At 38.4% G+C, this 17646-nt stretch overlaps 1 protein-coding gene and 1 long non-coding RNA gene across 2 annotated transcripts in view; both read left to right on the top strand.

Moving 5' to 3' along the window:
* LOC135073404 (uncharacterized) overlaps positions 1 to 17646 on the top strand; it is a 52338-nt gene that overhangs the window by 12484 nt on the left and 22208 nt on the right. The gene's annotated exons all lie outside the window — the stretch shown is intronic.
* The window catches only part of LOC135073403 (phospholipase D1), a 32710-nt gene that overhangs the window by 1535 nt on the left and 13529 nt on the right, over positions 1 to 17646 (top strand). Inside the window, exons 3-11 of the mRNA XM_063967583.1 lie at positions 4982 to 5138; positions 5570 to 5839; positions 6349 to 6469; positions 7968 to 8119; positions 10066 to 10197; positions 11595 to 11743; positions 12352 to 12587; positions 13835 to 13939; positions 15395 to 15534. Of these exons, the coding sequence (XP_063823653.1) occupies positions 4982 to 5138; positions 5570 to 5839; positions 6349 to 6469; positions 7968 to 8119; positions 10066 to 10197; positions 11595 to 11743; positions 12352 to 12587; positions 13835 to 13939; positions 15395 to 15534 (1462 nt within the window). The remainder of the gene's footprint in view (positions 1 to 4981; positions 5139 to 5569; positions 5840 to 6348; positions 6470 to 7967; positions 8120 to 10065; positions 10198 to 11594; positions 11744 to 12351; positions 12588 to 13834; positions 13940 to 15394; positions 15535 to 17646) is intronic.

The following is a 17646-nucleotide window of genomic DNA, read 5'->3' as shown; positions in this document are numbered from 1 at the left end:
CAAAAACTACTGGACCGTTTTTAAAAATTCTTTCACCATTCGAAAGCTACATTATCCACGAGTAACATAGGCTAAATTTTATTTTGGAAAAAAATAGGGTTCCGTAAAATATGTAGATAATGTAGTCCACGCGCGCAAAGCCGCGGGCGGAAAGCTAGTCTTTCATAATTTTTATACAATGATATAGAGTAGATAGAACTTTACAGAATCTAACTAGATAATTATTAGGTACTTTATCACATTATAGATTAAACTTGTTATCGTTTTTTAATAATATAAGTATTGTGATTCATTAAAAACAAACAATGTGAACACTCTGCTACAGAATAAAGTAAGATAAGATCCTGTTCTTGATTGTGTTACACCACATAAATTTATGTTTTTGATAATAATTTTCTCAATGAAATGGGTCCACTTCATGTCCAATGTCTGGCAGTTCATGTTATTCTACTTATCAATAAAATAGTATGTAGCTCTTACAAAAAATTTCAAGAACGAACGAAGGCTATCAAAACCCAAACAAACAACTATAGTAGGGAATTTAGTGCAATGATTTGTATGGAGACTAGTGATGGGCCGACTATGGTCTTTGCCGACTAACCGACTAGCCGACTAATCGGTTTTCAAATTGCCGATTAGTCGGCCGACTAGTCGGCAATGCCGATCATTCTAATACCTACTTGTCCGAAGAATAATATCTAGATTTCTCAAAGAAATAAGAATATCTAGATTTCTAAAGAGACATTACAATCACCTAACAGTACCTAAGGTAGATGTCATAATTTTCGACGGCGGAAGGGTCAGAGGAGGTGACAATATGATCGCCTCCTGCTGGGTTAGGATGCGCACCGTGATATTATTCTTACTTATCGACGTCAAAATGTATGGGCAAATTGCGCTTATCGCGGCACACATATCAAGCCCACTGATTCCTCTCCACCCTCCATGGTGATGGTCAGAAGCTGGGGGCGTGGGGGTACCCCCCCGCCTACATAGCACGGACTACCACCACCGTCGGATAGGCAGGGCCCGCCAATTGCTGGCACAGACTGTGATAGTTGATAGCTTTGTCCGGATTCCCATAGTTCTTCACACTAAGCTCAGGGGTTATTTATGTGGGTATTCCTCATCCTTCCGATGAGAGGAGCCCCACATAATCTACCAATTCCCCGCAGGATAGGTAGTTATGCAATTCCATGCATTTTTTCCCCGAAAAAAAAGTGTCAATTTTTATATGGACAAATTACATAAACTTTACACATTTTTGATGATTTCCTGGTAATCTTAACTTGCTTTGTATGAATTTAGACTGATTGCCAAAATTTTAAATCAGGTGAAACCACTTTTTACTGATTTTTTGCAGTCAAAAATGGTTTAGATCGCCCTTGGTCTACCTCATAATCATCTTGGTAGGTAATTATGAGTTTTATTTCATTCACATAATTAATTTTGTAATGCGCCGATTATAATCGGCAGATTTTGCCGAATAGTCGTCACTAGTCGGCCGACTACAAATGATGCCGAATAGTCGGCTTTCCCGACTAGTCGGCGACTAGTCGGCCCATCTCTAATGGAGACCCCTCCACTTTGGTATAGAAGGCTCATTTTTGCACCAGTTGTTCCTTGGGTGCTCCTGAGTAGATTTCCGTCGGTAGACATCGGGAGCCCCCCCTGTGGTAGCAGGGGGAGGGGGGGCAAGTTTCCTTCTGCCGCGCTTCACTTTAAGGCCCATATCTTCAAAACTATGGGTATTAGGGCAAGTGTGGTGTCATTTTCGGATAATTAAAGGATGGCGAATTCATTTCTAGAACAAACTTTTTGCCTTTTCATACAAAAGAATAGAAATATGGAGTAAAATTCACAAAAACCAAAAAGTATTTTTTTAAAAAAACGTCGTTTACTTTTAAACCACTGGAGATAATCTAATAAAAAAAATATGTCCTGAAAGCTACATTTATCAAGATTATAAATATATACCATTGTATGGTACTTTTTTTGAAAAAAGTAGGTAAAAAAATGTTTCTTCAGGACACAGCGGGCGAATTTTAATGCGCGTCGGAAAAAAATATTTATTTTATCCATGAATTCATACTATTTGGTTCATTAGCAAGTAAAGATTATTATTTTAGAATTTATTTAGAGTTCCTGGCACATCATGCTACCATGATTTGTATTTTTTCTTCAATTAATTTTGAACTCTATGTGTAAGACATAAGGTTGAAAATAGTTTAATGACATTGTATTAATGAAAATATCATAAGAAGAAAGCACTAAATAAAGAACTTGAATTTGTCTAAACGTGTAATGATTATTATTATTATTTTAATTAACATTTTTATTTCTACATACTATTGTACCAGTGATAACGGAAAGGTAAGTGTGAGGAAAGAGAGGATTGATATTATCATAGTACGGGAGATTATTTTTAGCACAAAGGCTACGGCTGTGACCATTATAGTTGTTTTTTCAGACAGCACCAGCTTCTGCACTACTTCTTTCCAGGCAAGCTTCGGCAGCTACGGGCAATTGGTCCATGTAGGCTCCATGTTGCTATCGATTCTGGTCCACCCCCAACCAGTCGGGTAAAGGGAAGACTGAGTCGGTTGCTTGCAACTGACCCTATACGTGAACCCCTTGAACCAACTAAATTTTTAATAATTTGAAAAAATCATAAGGACATAATTACTGCCCTTGATACAAAACTGCCTAGGTTGGTGGGCACTTACAGCACTCGTCCATAGTCAAGCATGTAGTAATAAACACAGTGAACGTTTATGGAGGTTTGCTACAGTATTTCAAGCTGAATTCTACGCTATAATTATGTGTGCACTATAAACAGGGGTGTAAGAACGCAATATTTACATCCTTAGCCACAGCCAGGCAGCACTCAAACAAAGCCATCGCCTCAGTGAAGGTTGAGTCTAGAATTGGGTATTCTAGATGCAATCTTAAAGATGAACAAACTCTGAAGGCATGACAAAGTGTCCCTAATGTGGGATACCTGGACATACATACACGGATCGAATGCAATGAGAGAGCCGACAGTCTAGCGAGACAAGGGTCAGAGACGATACCTATTGGGTCAGATCTGATAGTACCTTTATCTAAAAGCTTAGGTACCTCATGACCATAATATGGCCATATCTAAGAATAACAGGGTTGAATGGGAAAGCTCCAACGATATAAGCCTCTCCAAATCATTCCTAAAGGGAAATACAGGGTCATGAAGAAAACTTTTCAAAGGTATGCCCAAGCAATTACAGGTACGCAAACTGGGCATTATGGAACGAATCACATGTCCCACAAAATGGGCCTAACAACAGAAGCTCTCGAGCATGTGGAATACAATGTGGAGTCCATGAAACACTTAATACTGTAAGGATGGGTCTGCTTGGGTCAGCATATCCGGCATCAGAAGACTATTAGGTGGCTTTCACTCAGACGCTTAATTCACTTAACTAATGGATAGGATTTTTTTGGATGATAGGGAGAATAAAGATCCTAATGGGTCGCTGTGGACTACGCTTAGGTATGACCCTACATAAAATAACCCAGACAGCTTTGTTTCAACATTGGCTACTGGCAGTATATCAAGGGGTTCGCGTATAGGATCACTTGCAAGCAACCGACTCAGTCTTCCCTTTATCCGACTGGTTGGGTGTGGACCAGAGTCGATAGCAACATGGAGCCTACATGGACCGATTTGCCCGTACCTGCCGAAGCTTGCCTGGAAATGGTGAGATGTAAGTGCAAGAAGTAGTGCAGAAGCTGGTGCTGTCTGAAAAAATAACTATAATGGTCACAGCCGTAGCCTTTGTGTTAAAAATAATCTCCCGTACTATGATAATATCAATCCTCACTTTCCTCACACTTACCTTTCCGTTATCACTGGTACAATAGTATGTAGAAATAAAAATGTTAATTAAAATAATAATAATAATCATTACACGTTTAGACAAATTCAAGTTCTTTATTTAGTGCTTTCTTCTTATGATATTTTCATTAATACAATGTCATTAAACTATTTTCAACCTTATGTCTTACACATAGAGTTCAAAATTAATTGAAGAAAAAATACAAATCATGGTAGCATGATGTGCCAGGAACTCTAAATAAATTCTAAAATAATAATCTTTACTTGCTAATGAACCAAATAGTATGAATTCATGGATAAAATAAATATTTTTTTCCGACGCGCATTAAAATTCGCCCGCTGTGTCCTGAAGAAACATTTTTTTTCACCTACTTTTTTCAAAAAAAGTACCATACAATGGTATATATTTATAATCCTGATAAATGTAGCTTTCAGGACATATTTTTTTTATTAGATTATCTCCAGTGGTTTAAAAGTAAACGACGTTTTTTTAAAAAAATACTTTTTGGTTTTTGTGAATTTTACTCCATATTTCTATTTTTTTGTATGAAAAGGCAAAAAGTTTGTTCTAGAAATGAATTCGCCATCCTTTAATTATCCGAAAATGACACCACACTTGCCCTAATACCCATAGTTTTGAAGATATGGGCCTTAAAGTGAAGCGCGGCAGAAGGAAACTTGCCCCCCCTCCCCCTGCTACCACAGGGGGGGCTCCCGATGTCTACCGACGGAAATCTACTCAGGAGCACCCAAAGAACAACTGGTGCAAAAATGAGCCTTCTATACCAAAGTGGAGGGGTTATTGCACTAAATTCCCTACTACTACCTGCATTGTATTTTGATAGCTTTTTTAATGCGACCTTGTACCGTGTAGTAGGTACTATTGTTTACTTAATTAATTATCACCATGGTCAGTGAACGCATCAGCAAAGGTCTACAAAAATATTTAAGTTTTCATTGCATTCTATGTCGTTTTGGAAGTGGTTGGAAGCAGTCACAATCAAATTGTCCTAGATATTATGATACTTTCACTGTATATTGATTACACTGTACGTTCTAATGCTTTTAAGAGCCTAGTTTAATTTCTAATAATGATTTTTGTTGCAGGAGAAATAGCAACCTCTGTCCCATTCAAACAGATCCATGAAACGCCTATGAAATTCAATGCTGTGCATAGAAAAGTATTCATTCCCGGTGTGGAGATACGGGTCAAATTCGTCGAAAACGAAAGGAGTGTTACCACACACTTGCTTAATCCTAACCTGTGAGTATTATTTAGTTTACATTATTACACACTATCATGGTATTAAATAAAGCAAAAAAGTTACTTGTTATGTTTTATTTAAGTACTAATTATTTTATTGTAAATAATGGTCACGACTATCAGTCACACATTATTTTAAAATTATTACATTCTTGTTAAATACAGTTTAAGGATAACATTCAATAATACATTGAAATTACTAATGCATGTTTACATCAATGACATTAAATGGTTGCAAATTATTAGACTCAGAATAATTTACCTGATTATCTTTCCAAATTATTCTAAAATAAAATACTTAATTATTATGCTTTTAATGCTAATAATTATATTCCCACCTTTAGTCCAACAAATGACGATCTAAAATTAGTCAAAATGATACCAATAACGTATCCATATTCTTATTTATTGAAAAGCCACTCTGTTTCCAGATACACCATACATTTGCAACATGGTGACTTCACCTGGACGATCAAAAAGCGGTATAAACACATATTATACCTGCATCAGCAGCTGGCCTTATACAGAACGTCCCTCAACATACCTTTCCCAACCAAAACTCATAAATCCAGACGAGCTAGCTTCAAAAACACAGTCAGTACTGAGGAGAAAGCGGAGAAGATGGCGCTGCAGGCACTGCCTAGGAGTAACTCGAAGAAAAGGGACGGCAGACCTAGGAAGAGGAAAGGTGCTTTGCCCAGGTTAGTGAGAAATGTATCTTGTATAAAGCCCGTCCGTGAGCACGTAGAATTTTGTCCAATGACCCCAAGCTACCCATCCTTATCGCTCGCGCGTAATTATGTTGCTATCGCGCTCGCACACTCACTGCGGGTGCCAGTCGCACAGTCGCGACAGCAATATAATTACGCGTGAGCTATAAGGATGGGTAGCTAGGGGTCATTGGACAAAATTCTACGTGCTCACGGACCGGGCTTTACCCTCGAAGATGACCCCACCTGTACCTCGTCAGTGCAACCTCGACCACGACAAGAGTGCCCGATTAAGAAGCATAGTTCACGGGATTTTGAACTCTAAAATATTTGATGAACGATTCCAAATCATTTATCTTTGTTTTGCCAGTTGCCTAGAAAAGTTAGGAATGTATTTTGAACAGTCCATGAGATTTCGAGCGCTATGTTGTTGATATAAGGTTGAAAATCGTTTGTCATGTCTTGTTTGTCAGTTTAATAATGTTTTTTATATTTCACAGGTTTCCAAAGAAACCTGAAGTAATGATCACATACGAGGGGCTCCAGCTGCGGATGAAGCAACTTGAAGAATACATGTTCAATTTGCTCAATATCTCAATTTATCGAAATCACCACGAAACGGTAAGTTTCAGTATTGTATCACTAATACCCTAATCGCTATATCTATATTTTTATCGCTGTAATAAAACGCAGATCCCGTAATAAAACAAGTGTTTGAATGCAAAGGTTTTTTGTATATTTATCAATGACGTCATTGCACGGATTTCCGTTCAAATATGAATATAACAAAAAATCAATAAAACACCTTCAAGTTATAAGTTACCTAGGAGAATGAATGGGGGAATTTTGCAATATCCTGTTGTAACTAAGCTTTAAGTTTACTAAGGTACCTACATACCAAATTTTAAGCGTCTAACTTAAGCTGTGTAATTCCTGTTCCCGTGGGAATTCCTAAGTATACTATAACCTGCCCAGGAGTATGAAGAATAATTGTACCAAGTTTCGTTAAAATCCGTCTAGTAGTTTTTGTTTCTATAAGGAACATACAGACGGACACAGAGGCGGGGCAAGACCTAAATTTGATGTGGGCAAGACAGATTTCGCGAGGCCTTGTTCTGTGGCGAGTTGGCGACCTGAAGACGGATTTTATGAAATAATAAAAAAAAGGGTCAAAGGTCTATAAATTGACAGTTTCTGATTTCTTGATTCAGTGATTATTTTTAAAGGAATATTGCGCCAAAGAATAATGTTCGTCACTTAAAAACGTGTTGTTGCTTAATTTTGTGTCTGATTATGGCTGAATTTGTTTGGAAAAAAATATATTTTTATTTTTAACTACATTGTTTAGCTATCAAGAATTTATATTTAATAGTCAATGTTCGTATTGTGATATTGTCATCTCCACCTTGTATACATTTTTTCAAAATTTTTGATGCGCGAGGCCCCTTGTACCGCGAGGCCGTAGGCGGTGGCCCACGTCGCCTACGCCTTACGCCGCCTCTGGACGGACAGACAGACAGACAGACAGACAAAAATTTTACTGATTGCATTTTTGGCATCAGTATCGATCACTAATCACCCCCTGATAGTTATTTTGAAAATATATTTCATGTACAGAATTGACCTCTCTACAGATTTATTATAAGTATAGATTACATTCGATATTAAACTAATCTAACTTGCCGTGTGGTTCTGAGAAAGTAGATTAAGATTACCCCCACTCTTCCCATTGTTATCTTAAGGGTTTAAAGGACAATTAATATACTAACATCACGCCTCCTGAACCCCTCTGACTCTGCCCAATGTGGAAAGTGTATGCCAAACCTTCAATTTGCCTCTAGTACCTACCTACACTACAGGGTCTTATTCCTGCAGTGGAAATTAAATGACCTGATGATGAGAAATCCGTTGGTCACTAGAGTAGGCTTAACCTGAACAGATTTAAGGTCCATTTTTAACTGCCAGATTTTTTTCTTTACATAAAGAGAATCTTGTAACCCTAACATGTAAAAAATCCATTGCTTTTCGACTTTATTATAAGGGAATAAAGTTCAAATTACGCCAATATATCCGCCAGTCCAAACTAAAATCATTGCAACATCATCTTTATTCCCACCAGGTAAAGTTCCTGGAAGTATCCAACCTGTCTTTCATCAGCGAGCTAGGCGACAAAGGGAAGGAGGGCATGATTGAGAAGCGAACCGGCTCCACTCAACCCGGCCAAGCTGGTTGCAACTGCTTCGGTATGCTGGGGAATACTGTCTGCGTCAGGTAAGCACCAACTTTACAGAACTACCTTCAATTGGGTAAGGCTAGTTTCCTAAAAAAAAATTTTTAGTCCGTCAATTTTAATATAAAACAATATTGGACACATATTTTTAATTGTCAATCAAACAAATAATTACAAAGTTATAGTGCATTGAAGTTCCGCGCGACGTCATAAAGTGCTGCACTTTTACGCACTCACTAACGTCACGGGCCTTTTCTTTAGAACTTTGGCACGCTTTATCTCTTTACATTTTCATTAGTTTTAAAAAGTGAAAAATACGTGACGAGTAGTTTTTGTTAAGCTAACTGACGGACTAATTAAAACTCTTGCTTTTTTACCCAAAAAACATCCCTATTGGGTGTTTAATTTTGCCACCACTCACCAATAATTCTAAAGCACAACTTTTTTTAAAAGGCACTTCATTCTGGTCTTAAAAACTTAATTAATTTTAAATTACCTGTAAATTAAGATTTGTGGTTGCATTGTAATTTTAAAAAGTAGTTTAATTGAGTTGACAAAATAGTGACGTCACTGGCTAGTATTGCCATACAAAATCTATGGGAGAGTCTCGTTTTGACATTTTAAAAAGTACGTCAATTGATTGGTAGTGGTAAAAACGCTATTGGGGATTGGACACCAGTGCAGTCTATTTACTTTTTATGAGCTGTCGAAACTCTGTTTCACTATAGGGTTTTGTCTCTAAAACGAAACTCTGTTTCACTATAGAGTTTTGTCTAAAACCCTAATTAATTAATTAATTGTGACGTCACAAATTTGTATTGCCATTACACAATCTACGGATGCGCGTTTTGACAGCTCATAACAAGTAAACAGAGTATCTAAAATCTAATGGATTGTTTGTCCTTCGTTTCATTGTTTAATCCACTGTCTAGACAAAGACATTTAGGCTGGGTTGCACCATCTTACTTTGACTTTGACAAACGTCAAAAATCTGTCAAATTCCATACAAAATGCTCCGGTTATCAGTACTCAGCCTTAGTAACCAACTAATCCAAGTTTTTCTTAAACAAACTCTTAAATCTACTTTTCTAAATAAACATACAAATTCAAATTCAAAACGTTTTTTGCATGACACATTACAAGATGCTAAATATACATACATGTTTGTACATTGTCGTTATCAAAGCCCAGATGCGGAAGATAAAATTAGCTACTCCTTGAGTCCTCGTAACCGTAATGATACATTTCCCGTCCACGAGACGACCGTTTATATCATTCCACTACTATATACAGGTAAAACAATGTTTTACAGACTAGTTGACTCATACCCATATATAAAAATCTTCAATCGTTATCATTAAAGTGTATCGCTAATACGCTATGATTCATCCACTCACTAAAAGGTTGTGCTACTATTGCTTTTTGATTACAGTATTTTACCGACTTAAGTAGCAGTCTATTCTATTCGTATTAGAGGTAGGTTATCGGATTTAGGTTTAGGATTAATCGATAAAATAATTATTCTTTGTGATGTCATAGCCTATGTGATTAGGACGTCATTAAGTTACGGATGATATAAATACAATATGTACAGATACGCTACGATACGAGTATGTATTTGTAATTAGGTGAGATATTGCAAAGGGACGTGTACAAGTGCCCTAAAAAGGGCTAAGTAGGCATGAATAAAATTAAATATTTTGAATTTGATTTTGAATGCATTAAAAATGCATTAATCTGATATGCTATCGGCTGTACAATAATTGAAACTTAAAATAAATAAGACAAAGTAGCTACTTATGTGCCAAAACTGCAATCTATTTGTGTATTTATTGATTTAAATCTAAAGAAGCTCGGTCCCATTTTTGTAAAATCTTTTTGGAAACAGCTTGCCATAAGCTAAAAGACTGTCTGGTTATACCCATTTTTTTTGTGATCCATTGAAAAAGTCAACTGAACAGCTATTAATTTACTTTATCGCTCACAGATGCAACTACTTCTGCACTGGCCTAGTTTGCGCGAAGTGGCAAGAACGATGGCTGTTCGTCAAGGACACTTTCTTCGGCTACATCAGGCCTCGAGACGGCATTATCAAAGGAGTCATGCTCTTTGATCAGGGGTAAGTCCACTTTATAACTCAGCACAGTCAGTTACATTTGTCCGTTGTTGTATCCTTGTATCTCAATGGTTTAGCACAACGTTTGATCCGAATCCGTCAAAATGCGGATCTAAAGTCCGGTCGCCGAGCAGATAGAATTTCGTACAATGACCGCCCGTCGTACAGTTGCGGCAGCAATATAATACGCGCGAGCAATAAGATTGGGTATCTTGGGGTCATTGTACGAAATTCTTCTGCTCAGCGACCGGACTTTAGAAAATAAACTAGAGAAATCAGATGATGGAAATCGGATCATGTTGATAAGTAAACTGCCATACCAATGGTTTTATGGCTACTCCCGTACCATATTTTCACGGATTAGAATAATATTTTCATATTTTCACGGATTAGATAAGAAACTCTTGAAGAATCGGACGTAATGCAAAACTAAACTCCTAAATTCTTGCAATTAAATTCGTCGCTCATTCACTAATTGGAATTATTGGTAGTTAGGTCCAGTCCATTTCAACGGACATTCAACAGTATTGCGTCCAAATTATTTGATTGTTTAGTGATACTTTACTCAAATATACTCCAAATAAATAGATTCTTACATAAAACGCAATGATGTGATTTACCTTACAGTTTACTCATAGAGTTATTTTATTTCATGCAGCCGAAGGACAGTGAGTACTCAGAAAAAGGCGCATCATTAACAAAAGTGTTAAAACGTAACATTTGTTGATTTCCGTGTTAACGTGTCCGTCGAAAAGTGTTCATTGTTCATATTTGTATTGTTTAACAAACGATTAACTACTCATCGTTAATGTATTAATTGAATACATTATTCATGGACGAAACATTCTTTTATTTTTTGTATCAGTATTATACATACATAACCCATTTCGATTAGCTATATCTAATAAATTATCTCGTAAAGTGTTTTAATTTATGAGAGAGAATTCTTTCACTTAAGACTCGTCATATTATAAGAGTCTATGCACACTACAGAATTTTTATCGGCCTATAGTTTGGTCGGCTGCTAATTTGTATGAAGAATCTGCCGATACCAAATCGATGTAGTGCTTCCATACTTGTTCGTACTGATTAACGGCCAGATTAAACTAAAGGCTGACAAAAAATCTGTAGTCTTCGAGGACGCTTAATAGAGAGGGGATCAAAATAAGAGCTCTTTCAGATTAGATATTAGCAGGACGTTTTTCGTGCAGGACCGCACACGGTAAATTGTATGACAACTGCGTCGGAATAAAATTGAAAATTACCAATAGTTACGAGTAGTGTGCGGTCTTGCAAACGCACGACAGACGTCCTGCTGGAAACGTCTAATTTGAAAGAACCCTAACTTTACATGCCCCAGCTCTATAGCTCTTTATTATCAATGGATTTGTACACCAAAGGTTTGAAGTATCGAGTGGGTTGTACTCCACGGGCTTGAACCACGGGCTGCAGATCCTGAACCAGAGTAGGCAGATGGTCATCAAGTGCTGGACCAAACGCAAGAGCAAGGAGTGGATGCAGTGTTTGAAGACCATCGCCAATCAGACAGGTAAGTCTAAGTTTCTACTGTATCCACAATCGTGCGTATAAGTGCTGCTGATAATGTGTTTTGATAACCATTTACCTAAACACTCGTCGTTTCAACGAAATCATAATAATATGTATTCGCTGATTTCTCTTTTTGTTTCCAATTAATTTTCTTTCCTCGAGCTGTTAGGAAAAGATCACTTTTTATTAGAAGACTGTATTATACAGTTCCATAAAATACTGCTCTTTTGAAATGAAGATCATTCACCGTTAAAATTTATTATGAAGACAGCGTCGTGTTATACGTACATTTAATCATTCTTGCTACTACAAAGCCTTGCCAACCCGTCTGACCGGCGTGGGGAGTGTAAGCCAAATCCGCCATTCCTCCATCGTTCAGTGGAAACTAAACTTCCTGTACTTTAACTTCAGCTTCTTTCATTAACGCCGCAACGGCGCGGGCCCACCGCGGTGGGAGGGCCGCCATCTTGTGCTCGGCGCGCGACAAGATGGCCGCTCGCTAGTTATAAACTTCTACATCTGATGATGATGATGGGACACTACAAATGATACTTGACAAATAAGCAATTCTTATATTTTCTAAACCAATTAAAACTTATTCTCTTACAGCCCGAGACTTCACCGCCCCAAATGTCCACCATTCCTTCGCGCCAGCCAGGCGAGCCACACCTGTAGCTACTTTCGTTGACGGCTCCTCCTACATGTCAGCGGTCGCAGACGCCATGGAATCAGCCAAGGAGGAAATCTTCATAGCCGACTGGTGGCTCAGCCCTGAGATTTATATGAAGAGACCAGCACTCAATGGAAACTACTGGAGGCTGGACACTATTTTGAAGAGGAAGGCAGTGAGTATACTTTTGATATAAATAAACTAACCGAAATGTTGTAATGTCTAATTAATAGTTTACAATGTTATTTATTTTCATAAGGACTACTACTCTCTAGAATTAGTATATTTGTTCTCTTATTTTCTTGTTACCGCTAACAAAACAAGAACGGAGGTATGCATATAACATCGTTTGAATCGTGAGTACTTAGTAGTAGTAGTTTGAAACTCCCTACAAAATAGAGTTAAAAAAAATAGTGACCTGTTTGTATAGTAGGGTTGGAAATTGTAGTCTGTGACTTCATATCACATTTTTAGGCTTATTATTAGAGCGTTCGAGAACATTATTTCTCATATCTCAATTGAAACATACTCATTAATTTGTCTTATATTCCAATGAGGAGCCTCTTATATTCCTTTCTTGCCTTTATTTACCATTATATTTTTTTTCTGGTGACATGGATTGAACAGAATCAGCTCTATCCACACCTTCCTGTGTATAATATCTTTGGGAAAAATCTGCTGGATTTGATCCCTTCTCACTGCACTGTAGATGTTTTCTGAAAGATACATCCTTATAAATTCTTTGAGAATCTTAAAGTCAATCTACCCATGTAAGAAAGAAACTGGCTTCCTCAGCCGCACATTTCTGCTTCAATAGTGTTTCACACATTGTCGCATAGCAGTTTGAAGCTGCTTTCGACTATCACCAATAACTTCTGGAGGGGATACAATATAGTGGTCGATCCCCACATCAACGGGCGGGGAAGGGGCCCGTTGGATTCTAAAAGCTAGCGAGCTGTGCGTAGTGTAAGACTGTGCGAGCAATTCTGATGGGACCATCAGATACCATCAGCATTGCTCTGGAGTTGATTTGGACCTAGTCCATCCGGCGTCGTCGCGGCTTTCTCGTCAAAGTCAAGTCAGGGACACGATATTTTATTTTTATTTTATTTTGTTAGGAAAAAACAATTTACGAAATGGCGGAATGTTAAATAAAAAAATCCCTCGGTATAGAATTCGTTAGGTAATAAAGTAAAATGATTATCGTTAGGTAAAAAAACAATCAATAAAAAAAAAACAAACACTAAAAATTAAAATCATTAAAAATTGAAAAGTTAGTGTCTGCCTCAGCTCTGAAACTAGGTCATCCAGATATTATATCAGCGAAATAGAACGTTTAGATCAGCGAAATAGGATAGGATGTGTATCTAGTAGCGCACCAGCCTCTACCCTGATAATCTGACGTATTCTTCTATATTTTAGGCTCAAGGAATCAAAGTATTTATTATGCTCTACAAGGAAGTAGAGATGGCACTTGGTATCAACAGCTTCTACAGCAAAAGTCGGCTGGTCGGGGAGAACATCAAGGTAAAATACTATAGGGTTTTAACTTAATTCAGTCAATGCCTGAGGGGAGAGCTACGGGAGGGGTAATATTGACATCAGGGATGTTATGGATATCCGATATGGTAACCGTAACCGAAACTTTCGGATATCCGAAATAAAAAAATATCCGAAACCGTAACCGTGACCGATTCAAAAGTTTCGGTTGTAGGCAGTTTAAAAATTGTTTTTGTATAGCATTATATGTAAAGGCATAACAGCCTGATTTACCTTTATAATGCCATCTATCATACATTTTTATTTTTTATTACTTTTTATTCGATGTATAGTGTGCGGCCACTAATGTACCGTGTTGGACAACTATTGCAGATTGCATCCTAAAGCACAGATATCCGTAACCGTAACCGAAACTTTCGGATATCCGAAATAAAAAAATATCCGTAACCGAAACCGGTATAAAAATATTCCTATCCATAACCGAAACTACATATCCATAACATCCCTAATTGACATATTATAATGTGACAGGGCATGCAAATGTAAAGTCTCGCTGAGGTTTGACCGTCACAAAATTACCCTCCCGTGCCGCTTCCATACCTCAGGGACTGACTGAGTTGAGTTTTATTGTAATCATATTATGATTTTTATTAACTTATTTTAGTGTACTTTAAGTATATCTTTTCTTAAAGGTTACCTTTGTTTGTCACCGTCATCCGCTTTGCACTGGATGAAGTCGATCCTCAATTTGGAACTCTTATGTTCTTATGATTAATTTCGTTGCGGGTCCAATGACAGTTTAACTTTCTCCACGGACAAACTAGACCTTCACTGGTTGGGTTCTTATTGGCGGTCAAGCTGTAGATCCTGGCTACACAGGAGTCGCAGCTTTTTTGCAACACTTTTGTACACCCGTGTTGACAGTATTATCAGGACTGTTCACCTCCCCGAGTAGACGTCGAAAACAAAACACGCGCGGCGTACCCGCCGGCGGATTCAATCCACAAGGGATTCACGAGCGAGTATTCTTCACCCATTGTAAAAAAACATTTTCACTGTGGAAAGAAGAGAAATACGCGTATGGTGCGCTGACACAGTGGATTCTTGTAGCAGTGAGCACTATCGCATTGGCATAATACCGATCACTGACGTATGTAAATGAAACGGTGCTCGACACTGAGACGAGCTAAATTACACCATATTGTTAACGACATTGAGTAGACCTTTTAAATACCTTCGTGAAGAAAACTTTCTGTGCGTGAAGTGTGTGAGCGAACACACACTCACTGCGGCCGCCCGTCGCACAGTCGCGACAGCAATAATGTAATTACGCGCGAGCGATAAGAATGGGTTGGGTAGCTCGGGGTCATTGGACAAAATTCTATGTGCTCGGCGACCGGACTTTAGTACATATTATTAATCTGTTATTATCAAAATTAGTCGGCCAATTCCAAAATTGTAATACAAAGAATTATAACGTAGGTTTTCCGTCATCCAGACCACGCGAAGGCGGGCGTGTTCTTCTGGGCTCATCACGAGAAGATTGTCTGCGTGGACCAGAGCGTCGCGTTCGTCGGCGGCATCGACCTCTGCTACGGTCGCTGGGATGATGATAAACACAGGTAAAGAAGTATTTTCTTCTTATATTTTCTCCTTATCTTTATTTTTTTCTTATCTTTATTCATAAGTATAGAAGATTGTCTGCGTGGACCAGAGCGTCGCGTTCGTGGGCGACATCGATCTCTGCTACAGTCGCTGGGATGATGATAAACACAGGTAAAGAAGTATTTTCTTCTTATCTTTTCTCCTTATCTTTATTGATAAGTATAGAAGATCGTCTGCGTAGACCAGAGCGTCGCGTTCGTCGGCGGCATCGACCTCTGCTACGGTCGCTGGGATGATGATAAACACAGGTAAAGAAGTTCTTTCTTCTTATCCTTTCACCATATCTTTATTTTCTTCTTATCTTTATTGATAAGTATAGAAGATCGTCTACGTGGAGTTTGTGGGCGGCATCGACCTCTGCTACGGTCGCTGGGATGATGATAAACACAGGTAAAGATATATTTTCTTGTTATCTTTTCCTTTTTCCCCATTTATTGGCGTTCTTCTGGGCTCATCACGAGAAGATTGTCTGCGTGGACCAGAGCGTCGCGTTCGTGGGTGGCATCGACCTCTGCTACGGTCGCTGGGATGATGATAAACACAGGTAAATAAATATTTTCTTCTTATCTTTTCTCCCTATCTTTATTTTCTTCTTATCTTTATTGATAAGTATAGAAGATCGTCTGCGTGGACCAGAGCGTCGCGTTCGTGGGCGGCATCGACCTCTGCTACGGTCGCTGGGATGATGATAAACACAGGTTAATAAATATTTTCTTATTATCTCTTCCTTTTTCCCATTTATTGGTGTTCTTCTGGGCTCACTACGAGAAGTTTTTCTGCGTCGATCAGAGCGTGGAATATGTAAGCTGCATCGACCTCTGCTACGGTCGCTGGGATGATGATAAACACAGGTAAAGAAGTATTTTCTTCTTATCTTTTCTCCTTATCTTTATTTTTTTTTTATCTTTATTGATAAGTATAGATGATCGTCTGCATGGAGTTTGTGGGCGGCATCGACCTCTGCTACGGTCGCTGCTGGGATGATGATAAAACACAGGTGAATAGGTATTTTCTTTTCCTTTTTCCAATTTATTGGTGTTCTTCTGGCCTTACTACGAGAAGTTTTTCTGCGTCGATCAGAGCGTGGAATATGTGGGCGGCATCGACCTCTGCTACGGTCGCTGGGATGATGATAAACACAGGTAAAGAAGTATTTTCTTATCTTTTTCTCCTTATCTTTATTTTTTTCTTATCTTTATTGATAAGTATAGAAGATCGTCTGCGTAGACCAGAGCGTCGCGTTCTTAGGCGGCATCGACCTCTGCTACGGTCGCTGGGATGATGATAAACGGGTCCATATTCGGTTGCATAAAAAATATTGTCATAATTTAAGAGTGCATAAAGTTTTTTGGCATACTCATCATTTCGCATAACGTTCATACAGAATAATTCATAAGGCATATTTTTTTTGCCATAACCACTTTTATTATAATAATATTTTAGTATATATTTTTTCTGTATACTTGTTTTTTTAATAACGATTTCTAGGTATAACATTTATTGGCATCTAAACCAATGCCATAAATATTACCATTCATAATATACAAAATACCATAATTTTAACAAATATGAAATATAAAAATGTTATAAGTTAACAAATATAAATAGACAAGCAAGCATGCAAGCAAGCAGCAAGCATGCAATCAAACAGCAAGGAAGCATGTAAGCATGCATGCAAGCAAGGATGCAAACAAGCAAGCCTGCAAGCAAGCAGCAAGCAAGCAGCAAGCAAGCAGCAAGCAAGCATGCAAGCAAGCATGCAAGCAAGCAGCAAGCATGCAGCAAGCACGCAAGCATGCAAGCAAGCAGCAAGCAAGCATGCAAGCAAGCAGCAAGGAAGCATGCATGCAAGCAAGCAAGCATGCAAGCAAGCAAGCATGCAAGCAAGCATTAGGATTGCCTTATCTCCGGCGCTGCGGGAAGTGCGGTCCTTCCGCTCTGGCGTAACATATACCCGGCATACCATGCTCGCTTCCGCAGCTTCGGCTTGCTGGTCGCCTTCGGCGACCAGCCTCAGCCGCTCCAGCTCGCACGGCTGCCGGATATATGTTACAGCGAGCGAGGACCGC

The sequence above is a fragment of the Ostrinia nubilalis genome, chromosome 7, assembly GCF_963855985.1.
Source record: "Ostrinia nubilalis chromosome 7, ilOstNubi1.1, whole genome shotgun sequence".
In the NCBI taxonomy this organism is placed as follows: domain Eukaryota; kingdom Metazoa; phylum Arthropoda; class Insecta; order Lepidoptera; family Crambidae; genus Ostrinia; species Ostrinia nubilalis.
Note: the sequence above shows the minus strand (reverse complement) of the source record. Positions and strands in the feature narration are given on the sequence as shown.